Source organism: Symphalangus syndactylus, chromosome 15, assembly GCF_028878055.3.
Source record: "Symphalangus syndactylus isolate Jambi chromosome 15, NHGRI_mSymSyn1-v2.1_pri, whole genome shotgun sequence".
Taxonomy (NCBI): Eukaryota; Metazoa; Chordata; class Mammalia; order Primates; family Hylobatidae; genus Symphalangus; species Symphalangus syndactylus.
In genome coordinates, this window is record NC_072437.2 from 87,351,951 (window position 1) to 87,363,597 (window position 11,647).

Here is an 11,647-nt window from a genome sequence, read left to right on the forward strand (position 1 = left end):
TGGCCTTGAAAAAGAATGATCACTGACCACAGGCACTGAAAAGAGCAAACCAAGAGCAGCATCAATACCTTCACACAGTGGAGCACATAACACACTTTGAGTTTCTGACTTTTCCTAATCGCTTCTTCCTGCTAAAATACAGTAGCTTAACAAAAACCATGACAACAACAATCTGGTGTTTGCCATTTACAAGGCACTTTCTGTGTGAGTAGCATGACATGGTAAAAGAGAAAGAGATGAATTACAAAACGGAGCAAGATAATGAGTCAATGATTCACCCTGTCCCAACCTGCTTCTTTATTTTATTTATTTATTTTTTTTTTGAGACAGAGTCTTGCTCTGTCGCCAGGCTGGAGTGCAGTGGTGCGACCTCAGCTCACTGCAACCTCCGCCTTCCGGGTTCAAGTGATTCTCCTGCCTCAGCCACCCGAGTAGCTGGGACTACAAGTGTGCACCACCACGCCCAGCTAATTTTTGTATTTTTAATAGAGACGGGGTTTCACCATGTTGGCCAGGATGGTCTCGATCTCTTGACCTCGTGATCCGCCCGCCTCGGCCTTCCAACCGAGCCTGCTTCTTTGTTTGTAAAATGGAAGAGTCATAACACCCAACTTGAGTCTTGACATTTTAATGAAATAATGCATGGGAAAGCAGAAAACAGCACAAAGATTACTGGCTATAAGAGCTAAATCACTGTGACTCCAGATCCAAATTCAGTGAATCAGTGGTTTCTGACCAGCCAATTTTTTTTTCTTTTTTTCTTTTTTTTTTCTGAGACAGAGTCTCGGCTGGGTGCAGTGGCTCACACCTGTAATCCCAGCTCTTTGGGAGGCCAAGGTGGGCAGATCACTCGAGGTTAGGAGCTGGAGACCAGCCTGGCCAACATGGCAAAACCCTGTCTCTACTGAAAATAAAAAAATTAGCCAGGCATGGTAGCACGTGCCTGTAATCCCAGGTACTCGGGAGGCTGAGGTGGGAGAATTGCTTGAACCTAGGAGGCGGAGGTTGCAGTGAGCCGAGATTGTGCCATTGCACTCCAGCCTGGGTGCCCGAGCGAGACTCCATCTCAATTAAAAAAAAAAAAAAATAGAGAGACAGAGAGTCTCACTTTGTCTTCTAGGCTGGAGTGCAGTGCTGTGATCTCAGCTCACTGCAGCCTCTGCCTCCCAGGCTCATGCAATTCTTGGGCCTCAACCTCCCAAGTGCCTGGAACTACAGGCACATGCCACCATGCCTGGTTAATTTATTATTTTTTGTAGAGATGCGGTTTCACCATATTGGCCAGGCTGGTCTTGAACTCCTGAGCTTGAGTGATCCTCCTGCCTTGGCCTCCCAAAGTGCTGGGATTACAGGCATGAGCCACCATGCCCGGCGACTAGCCAATTTTTTAAAAATTACATTTTCTAGAGGTGTCATTTTTACTGGGAAAAACACAGTGACACCATTCAAGAAAAAATTGAACGGTAACTTTAATCACTACATTAACACAATTTTAAAGGTTGATCTGCATCATATATACCTTTTAAAGAATGTTTTCATCATATGTAGACAGCTTTTTTTGTTTTTTGTTTTTGTTTTTGTTTTGAGGCAGAGTCTTGCTCTGTCACCAAGGCTGGAGTGCAGTGGCGTGATCTCGGCTCACTGCAACCTCTGCCTCCCGGGTTCACGCCATTCTCCTGCCTCAGCCTCCCGAGTAGCTGGGACTACAGGTATGTGCCACCACGCACAGCTAATTTTTGTATTTTTAGTAGACGGGGTTTCACCATGTTGGTCAGGCTGGTCTCGAACTCCTGACCTCATGATCCACCCGCCTCAGCCTCCCAAAGTGTTGGGATTACAGGCGTAAGTCACCGTGCCCGTCCATAGGCAGCTTTTAAAAGAACACATGTGCAGCCTGGCCATCATGGCGAAACCTGTCTTTACGAAAAATACAAAAATTAGCTGGGCATGGTGGTGCCTGCCTGTAATCCCACTTGCTTAGGAGGCTGAGGAGGGAGGATCGCTTGAGCCCTGGAGGCGGAGGCTGCTGTCCAGCCTGGGCGACAGAGCAAGACTCTGTCTCAAATAGAAAACAAAACAAAACAACAACAACAACAACAACCATGTGTGATTCCAAGCAAATCAGAGAATCTCTAGGCACCAGAAAAACCTTGAGGCATGTGCTGAAAGGAAGAGGTCAGAATTCTCCGCGAGGAGCTCAGAGGATTCTGAGGGAAGAGAGAAGGCGGCTGCGCTTGGACACAGCTCCGAGCTCGTGCTCCCTCCTTCAGGCACCAAGTCTGAGTTGCTAAAAAATGGAGCTGTCACTGGGCCTTGCTCTGCCAGGACCTGCAGAGCTGGGGACCTCTCTGTGGCGAGCCCAGCTGGATGACTGCTCTGAGGTGCCCTAGGGCTGAGGGAGGGACCGTGACACCAGCCCCGCCCCCCGAGCCACCTGGGAAAAGGAAGCAGAAAAAGGAGAAGTAGCAACGGCTGCTCTGCTTCCTTCCCATCTCGCTCTTGGGACTTGCCCGGCCAGCAGAAAGCAGCTCCATAGGGGAGGAGAGCCACGGAGGATCTCACAGCCGCAATCTAATAGTAACGCAGAGGTAATTTTAACTTTTTACTTTTCTACCCTTGGGAGTAGGGATAAGCAGAGGCTTACCTCCTTCCAGGGACAGCTGATATCCCCCCACCCCCATTCCCGGAAGTTGAGATGTCCCTTCTCTGCTCCACCTGGGCATCGCCTAAGTTGGGAACAAGTCTTATGTCTTCAAATTTGGGATTCTTTAAAAACATATGTGGCCGGGCGCAGTGGCTCATGCCTGTAATCCCAGTACTTTGGGAGGCCGGGCGGGTGGATAATTTGAGGTCAGGAGTTCAATACCAGCCAGGCCAGCATGGTGAAACCTCATCTCTAATATAAATACGAAAAATAGCCGGGTGGTAGTAGTAGCTGTAATCCCAGGTACTCGGGAGGCTGAGGCAGGCGAATCCCTTGAACCTAGGAGGCAGAGGTTGCAGGGAGGCAGAGGTTGTGATGAGCCAAGATTGCACCACTGCACTCCAGTCTGGGTGACAGTGAGACCCTGTCTCAAAACAACAACAAAAATGTGTGATGGCACATGCCCATAGTCCCAGCTACTGGGGAGGCTAAGGTGGGAGGATGGCTTGAGCCTGGGAAGTCGAGGCTGCAGTGAGCTGTGATCATGCCACTGCAGTCCAGCCTGGGCGACAGAGTGAGACCCTGTCTCAAAAAAAAATAAAACAAAAACAAACAAAAACAAACAAAAAAGCACATGTGGAGTGTTGTAGAAGTCATTGACCTTGGTAAGACAGTGGAGGAAACTGCTTTGCTCTGACTCATAAATTTGTCCCCAGTAAACAGTATTTATAAATAGCCCCAGTCAGGCACTGCATGAAGACATTTCAGTCAACGACAGACCACGTATACAACGGTGGTCCCATAAGATTATAATGGAGCTGAAAAATTCCTATTTTTCAGCTTAGCGTTGTGGCACAACCACTACCTTTTCTATGTTTAGATACATGAATACTTAGCACTGTGTTACAATAGCCGACAGTACCCATTACAGGAATGCTGTACCGGTGTGTAGCCCAGGAGCAATGGGCCATACCATATAGCGTAGGTGTGGAGTAGACTAGACCATCCACGTTTGTGTAATTACAATCTATGATTTTGTAAAATGATGAAATTGCCTAATGAAGCATTTCTCAGAATGTGTCCCCGTCATTAAGTGACACCTCACTGTGTTTCCAAGACATAGTACTGGTCCTTGGGAAGCTCTAAAGAGAGGTCACCGTGAGCTGAACCATCCTCCTCACTCTGCATGGAACCCAGCTTAGCTTCCATTTCAGCATTTAGGCTTATAGGGAGAACAGGTTAGAAGCCACAGACCAGCAAGAATTGAAGACACCGTCCTGTAATTTCTACTGAACCAGGTCTGTCTGGCTGGAACTTCATTTTGCCTCTCTGCTTTAACTCCTCAGGAATGTGAGTCAACATTCCATGTCTTCTGGGAGGCCCCTGATCTTCTCTGCCCAGGGACCACTCTTATCTGACCCAGAGACAGGTTAGCTGATGGTGACTCACACACCCTCACTTCCTTCAAAGCTCAGGCATCTGTTTAAAATCTGACCCTGTGAAGACTTTTCCTATTTTGGAAAAGTTCTTCCGTTGTTTGCCTGCACAGATTTGTGCTCCATTTTTAATTTCAACTTTTGTAGAGAAGGCGGGTCCTTGCTTTGTTGCCTTGGCTGGTCTGAAACTCCTGGGCTCAAGTGATCCTCCTGCCTTGGCCTCCCACAGTGCTGGGATTACAGGTGTGAGCCACCGCACCAGGATGGATTTGTCTTCCTTCAGAAGACAGTAGCTGATGTGTGCCCCTGGCCTTTCTCCCCTAGGATTCAGCAGTGGCCACCATGGGTTCTGTGAATTCCAGAGGTCACAAGGCGGAAGCCCAGGTGGTGATGATGGGCCTGGACTCGGCGGGCAAGACCACGCTCCTTTACAAGCTGAAGGGCCACCAGCTGGTGGAGACCCTGCCCACGGTTGGTTTCAACGTGGAGCCTCTGAAAGCTCCTGGGCACGTGTCACTGACTCTCTGGGACGTTGGGGGGCAGGCCCCGCTCAGAGCCAGCTGGAAGGACTATCTGGCAGGCACAGATATCCTCGTGTACGTGCTGGATAGCACAGATGAAGCCCGCTTACCTGAGTCGGCGGCTGAACTCACAGAAGTCCTGAACGACCCCAACATGGCTGGCGTCCCCTTCTTGGTGCTGGCCAACAAGCAGGAGGCACCTGATGCACTTCCGCTGCTTAAGATCAGAAACAGGCTGAGTCTAGAGAGATTCCAGGACCACTGCTGGGAGCTCCGGGGCTGCAGTGCCCTCACTGGGGAGGGGCTGCCCGAGGCCCTGCAGAGCCTGCGGAGCCTCCTGAAATCTCGCAGCTGCGTGTGTCTGCAGGCGAGAGCCCGTGGGGCTGAGCGCGGAGACAGCAAGAGATCTTGATCCAGACAGAGCAGCATATCTTTGCTCATACAAACTAGAAGAACCAGCTGATCCTTGAGAAATTTACGCTCAGTCTATCAAACAAGAAATGCTGGCTTGGCCCGGTGGCTCATGCCTATAATCCCAGCACTTTGGGAGACCACGATGGGGGAATCCCTTTAGCCCAGGAGTTGGAGAGCAACATCACAAGACCCCATTTCTACTAATAATCAAAAAATTGGCCGGGCATGGTGGCATGTGCCTGTAGTCCCAGCTACTTGGGAGGGTGAGGCAGGAGAATCACTTGAGCCTGGGAGATAGAGGTTGCAGTGAGCCAAGATTGCGCCACTGCACTCCAGTCTGGGTGACAGAGTGAGACCCTGTCTCAATAATAATAATAATAATAATAATACTCTAAGAAAAAATCTCAACATATTTCATTTAATAGCTCGTTACCAAGTGTGAGTGAAGCAATATATCATAATAGAGTAGCCACTGGTTGCATAATAATAGAGACCTAAATTCTCAAATAGGGAAAGAGGTTTTAAAATCAAATTTGAGGCCTGGTGCAGTGGCTCATGCCTGTAATCCCAGCACTTTGGGTGGCTGAAGTGGGCAGATTACTTGAGGCCAGGAGTTCAAGACCAGCCTGGCCAACATGGTGAAACCCCATCTCTACTGAAAATACAAAAATTAGGCATGGTGGTGCATGCCTGCAGTCCCAGCTACTCAGGAGGTTGAGGCAGAAGAATCGCTTGAATCCGGGAAGTGGAGGTTGCAGTGAGCCGAGATTGTGCTGCTGCACTCCAGCCTGGGTGAAAAAGACAGGCTGTGTCTCCAAAAAGAAAAAAAAAAGTCAAATTCAAATATCATCTGGACATGTCACAATGGATCACAGATCCTTATGAGTGATTTTCCCCAGTGGCCCCTGGGGATGTGCCATTGTCGCTTGGAAGGCAAGCTAGGCAGGGCCCATACAACAGCAGGGGTCTGCAAGTTAGACGTTCCCTGCCCTGGGATGCTCACCCCTGGGCAAGAGGCTGGAAGTTCACACCATCCAAAATTTATCCTTTTTTTTTTCTGATGCTAATTAGCCTTTCCCAATTTTATGACATCTTGTGTTGATCTTTTTCAAAAACTCATTTTCTTTTTTTTTTCTTCTCTTTTCTCCTTCTTGTAGCACATATCTTTCCTTAAAGATCAGATCAATAAAATATTTTATTTATTCATTAATTTAACAACAAAAAAACTTAGAGCATTTAGTTTGTGGCAAAAGCACTGAGCGTTCAAATATGAATCATGTGCTTTAGGTGGGAGTTGTGAATTCTGAAGATAGAGATGAAAGTGATGAATGCCTTCTGTCTCATGATTGATAGGAAAAGGGAAGGTTGACCATAGCATCCTAGAAGGTTCATCAGGTGATCATTACCTAGCATCCATGAGGCTCCTGAAATTATTTGCAAAATGTTACACTTTGGGCCATTTTTCCAGGGAAGGAGATCCAGAACTTTTTACCAGATTTTCAAAGACATCTGTGACTCCCAAAAGTTAAGAATCACTGATGTGGTTGTTGTATCCCTCATCCAACCTCAGAACACTTTCTGTAATCTGAGTTTTTTAATGGCAAGTGGCTTATATTTAGCACCTGTTCTCATGTTAAACAGCTCTGAATGTTAGATATTCTTTCTTAACCTGGATTGGTTCTCTCCCTCCGGAGTAATGCAGTATAAATTGGCCATCAGTACCCTTCTAAAATCTGAGATCTGCCAGGCCCCTCTTCTAACACCAGGTTAGGCATGCTTGGTTATTTCCAGTACTTGTCAATCGACGTGTTTCAAGACACTGTGTTAGACACTAGGGATGCAAAGATGAATGAGATAAGGCCTCAGGCCTCATGGAAGGTGAGACAGTAAAGACATTACTCCCATAAAAATATGAGGAGAGAGACTCAGTTCAGCAACTGTTTATTGAGCATTTACTTGGACCAAGCTCTGTGGTCTTGGTGTTTTACATAGACTGTCTCTAATTCTCACAACCCTGCAAAATATATATATTCCCATTTTATAAAACTACAAACTGAGGCTCAGAGAGGTTGTGACCTCTTGTTGCTTGAGGCACGGAGTTATAAAGCAACTTATCTGGAATTTGAAGTCAGATCTGTTTAGCGCTAATGCTGCATTTTTCTACAACATCAAGCTTCTAGAAGGTTTAAGCTAGGTAGGCTTTCAGCCAGCAGACATGACGGGGACAGCCTTCTAATAAGAGGGAAGAGACTGCTTGGAAGCATGAAGGGAGGTGTAAGAAAGATAAGTAAGTGAGTGTACCTGCAACAGAGGCTTGAGATGAGGGGTGGGTGAGGGTGACATCACCATAGAAAACAAAACTGGAATGGGAGTTTAGGTCCAATTTGGGCAAGGTTGTTTGAATTTCAATAATCAGGGGTTTGGGTCAAGGAAGAAAAATCATGGGACTTTAAGAGGATAATTTTGTGGCAGTGTGGGGGTGAAATAAAGAGAAAGGGGAACCCTGGAGCTGGGAAGGCAGGAAACCAGCTAGATGACCATCACACAGCAAAGGAGGAAGCAGAAGAGAGATGAGAAAACTGAGAGCTATTATTAAGAAAAACAGTTGAGAGAGGAAGAATTTGAAGAGGGCTCAAGATTTTGAGTCCACATGACAGAAGGACTGGAATGCCATGAACTTGAGAAGGTGAGCGCTGAAGAACCAGGATGGGACGGGGCTGGAACGGCTGGGTTTAGCTTTTGAAGGGTCGGTTTGTGTTTGGTTATAGCTGCTTTCAGATTGTTCCATTATCTGCACTCCCAACTACCCTGCCGGATATATTTGTTGGCTCTCACTCATGGAGGCTCATTTCCTCGCATGATTTGTCATTTTTTATTGTGAGCTCATCTTCAGTAGGAGTTGTTTTTCCTGTGTGACTCCCATGTGCCCTGGTCTGTAACAACATTTCTACAGAGTGGTATCTACTAGGATCCTGGGGATTTCAATTATTTTAGATAGAATATTATGTCAGTTTCTCTGCCTGGGGCTCCTGGACCTCAGAGGTAGTATATATCTGAACTGTGCACCCATTCAATGCACAGGCCCTAGGGATTCCATATGTGACAGGTGACTTTTTTTCCTTGCCTTTGTGTTGTGAGACAGACAATCTGCCTCCTCAGACTTCTCTGAGCTGGTGGGCAGCATTTTTTTAACCCTCTTTTAAGGAGGGGTCATCTCTCTGATGCTCTTCTTTTTTGCTGAGCTCAGATTAACATTTTCTACCTGGGTGGGGTGGCTCACGCCTGTAATCCCAGCACTTTGGGAGGCCGAGGTGGGCGGATCACGAGGTCAGGAGATCGAGACCAGCCCAACCAGCATAGTGAAACCCTGTCTCTACTAAAAATACAAAAAAATTAGCCGGGCCTGGTGGCAGGCGCCTGTAATCTCAGCTACTCGGGAGGCTGAAGCAGGAGAATTCTTGAACTTGGGAGGCGGAGGTTGCAGTGAGCCTAGATTGCACCACTGCACTCCAACCTAGGCAACAGTGCAAGACTCTGTCTTAAAACAAACCAACAAACAAATGAAATAAAACATTTTCTCTCCTCCAAGCAAGCCTAAGGCCACAGGTCCTATTCTCACACAGGTGTTTTAATTTCAGCCCAGTCTCTAGATCCTAAATTTGGCTCCTCTACAATTTCCATGGGCTCTAGGTTTCCAGCTTATACTTACTGCTTTGGCTGTGGTTTCTCTCTTCCATTTCTACCACGTGAGGATTTCCTTTTATTTTGTTTAAAGACAGCACGCATTAAAAAAAAATTTTTTTGTTATTGTTTACCCAACATTTCTATGATTTTTTTCATGGGAAGGCCATCTGCCATAATGCTAGACATCCTGAGCTTGTTTTGATATGTGACCCTGAGCCTTCCTGAGGTGCTGGCAGAACGGTGACATGATTAGATCTGTTCTTAGGAAGATATCGTGGGCAGCAGCGTTTAGGTAGAGGTAGCATCCTGAAGGCAAGGAGACAGGTTAGAGAAAGACCAGAGGTGTCTTTTGACCCAGGTAGACACTACTGACACATTGGTCTGCGCAAACAGTTCACCACAGCTGCCCTTTCATGCCATAGGCTCGATTTTTCCTGTTCTCTTGGCAATCCCTCTGGTTCGGCCAGGACAGTAGCCTCCTCTCTGACACCAAGATGGACCATGCTCTTCCCCAGCTCCAAGTGTGTGCTCCTTGATGGAATAGACACAGTGGACAAGAGGACCCTCAGGTGGCTTTGAGTATTTGCCTCAAGTCCATCATCCCTGAAGGCAGATGTACTTGATCTTAACAGAGCCCAGGAAGTCTCCCCTCAGATACAATTTTGGAAAAAGGACAATGAAAGCAAAAAGTCATAACTGTCTAGGTTCTTTGCATTTTGAACAAAGAATTGGACAAAAAGCACAAACAAAGCAACAAAAGAAAAGCACAGATTTATTGAAACAAAAGTACGTTACACAGAGTGGGAGTGGGCTCGAGCAAGCAGCTCAAGAGCTTTGGTTACAGAATTTTCTGGGGTTTAAATACCCTCTAGAGGTTTTCCATTGGTTACTTGGTTTACACCCTATGTAAATGAAGTAGTGGCCCACGATCAGTCTGATTGATGGCAGAAAGCGACTAATCAGAGGCTGAAGTGAAGATACAAAGTTACACCCTACTCAAATGTCTGATTGATTGCAGAAAGTGACCAATCAGAGGCTGAAGTGAAGTTACAAAGTTATACTCCTCTGCAAATGAAGACTTGGCCTGTGACCAGCCTGACTGGTTGCAGGAGGGGACCAATCAGAGGTACTTTCAGTTTTCATCTGCAATGCAGAGGAAGTTGGGGGGTTGCAAAGGGAGTAGCCTCTGATCCTTTTGTTATTTGGGTGTGGAGAGGTGGGCTTTTCTTTTTGATTCAGTTCTAGGAAGTCAGCGTGAATCAGCCTTAGGTTCCCTGCCTCCAGACCCTACTCTCCTGCCTCAATAGCCATGCCCAGTTAGTGTTAACTGTAACTCCCTGCTGGTCTGCCTCCTGCTAGGAGGGACTGAACATCAAATCACTCGCATCGAATTACTCAGCAGGTGAGTTCTGGGGATGATAACCACACAATTCTCTCTGCACGAAAGATGGGTTTGAGAGCCTCAGAGTCTGGGGAAGCTCTGCCAGCCATCCACTTACTGGCTTACTGTTTGCCTGAAGTAAGCCTGGGAATCCCACAGGGTACAAGGTCCTGCATACGCTTCTGGGATTTCCGATGCCCTCTTTGCATGTGCTCTGGCCCATCAAGCTCCTATGCCAGGTGCAGTGCTTGTAGTTGCAGTAGTGACCATAGCAGTGGCAACAGATCTACAGGGTCACAGAACTTCAGGGAAGACTCCTAACACCCCTGCTCTTTGATAGGCTGCAGCTGCTTTCCTGTCCATGATTTAAGCATTCTTAGATCCCAGCTGTCCAGGAAGCTTTCCCCACACACCTCAGCCTAAGTCCAGCCTTCCACTGAGCTCCCATGGCATGACTGTCCAGGCCCCAGTGCCCTTGTGCCCTAACCGGGGCTGTTCCACGTTGATATGTGGTCTCCTCAGGCATGGTGTACACTCCTAGAGAGGAGGGGCCAAGTCTTCCATCCTTCTGACCCTCTTCAAAGCCTGGAACATAATTAGATATTGAAAGTTGTTCATTAAATACCTGAGTGAATAATGAATAATTGATTAAAGCCATGGAATTGGGTATCACAGTAAGGAGTCCCTGGGTCCTCCGAACTGTCTAGAATAAAATTCCAAAATGAGAACACCAAGAGGTTCCCCAGCTTGAGAGCCAAAATGACGGCACAGACCTATATCTCAGGTGCACCTTGTGGTAAAAACAAGAAGAAGCCAGACACGCTCTTTCTAGACACACATCACACCCAGAATGACCTAGCTTTTAGTCTAATGGAGGAAAAGGGGTGGAAAGTGGAGACCTGGAACCAGATGAGAAGTCAACAGGAGCAGTAAGTTCAGTGTGTGCCTCCTGTCCCAGCACCTGGGTCAACATGGGCAAGACCTGATGGGGTGGTGGAGATGCTGACCTTTGCTGCTGCCTCTTGGGCCTGTAAGAGCAAACACAATTTAAAAAAATTTTTTTTTAATTTTTAATTTTTTTTTTGAGACAGGGTCTCTCTCTGTCACTCAGGCTGGAGTGCAGTGGTGCGATCTCGGCTCACTGCAGTGTTCACCTCCTGGGCTAAAATGATCCTCCCACCTCAGCCTCCTGAGTAACTGAGACTACGTGGAGTAGCCACCCCACTCGGCTCATTTTTAATTTTTTGTAGAGACATGGTTTTGCCATGTTGCCCAGGCTGGTCTCAGACTCTTGGCTTCAATGAATCCTCCTGCCCTGGCCTCCCAAAGTGTGGGGATAACAGGCATGAGCCACTGCACCTAGTCTGCAAATACACATTGAAAGAAGAGGCCTGTTAGATAGATCAGTAGGGTGACTATAATAAACATTAATCTAATATGCATTTCAAAAAAGCTAGAAGAGAATAATTTGAATGTTCCTAGCATAAAGGATAAATGTTTAAGGTGATGGATATTCTAGTTGCCCTGATTTGATTATATTAATGTTACTGAATTATTACATATACTT

General features: G+C 46.9%; 1 protein-coding gene across 1 annotated transcript; it reads left to right on the forward strand.

Moving 5' to 3' along the window:
- Positions 1-2,420: 2,420 nt before the first annotated feature.
- ARL11 (ADP ribosylation factor like GTPase 11) lies at positions 2,421-8,834 on the forward strand. The gene is made up of 2 exons (XM_055244020.2): positions 2,421-2,588; positions 4,405-8,834. The coding sequence occupies exon 2, from the start codon at positions 4,423-4,425 to the stop codon at positions 5,011-5,013; it is 591 nt and encodes a 196-aa protein (XP_055099995.1). The 5' UTR covers positions 2,421-2,588; positions 4,405-4,422; the 3' UTR covers positions 5,014-8,834.
- Positions 8,835-11,647: the final 2,813 nt, after the last annotated feature.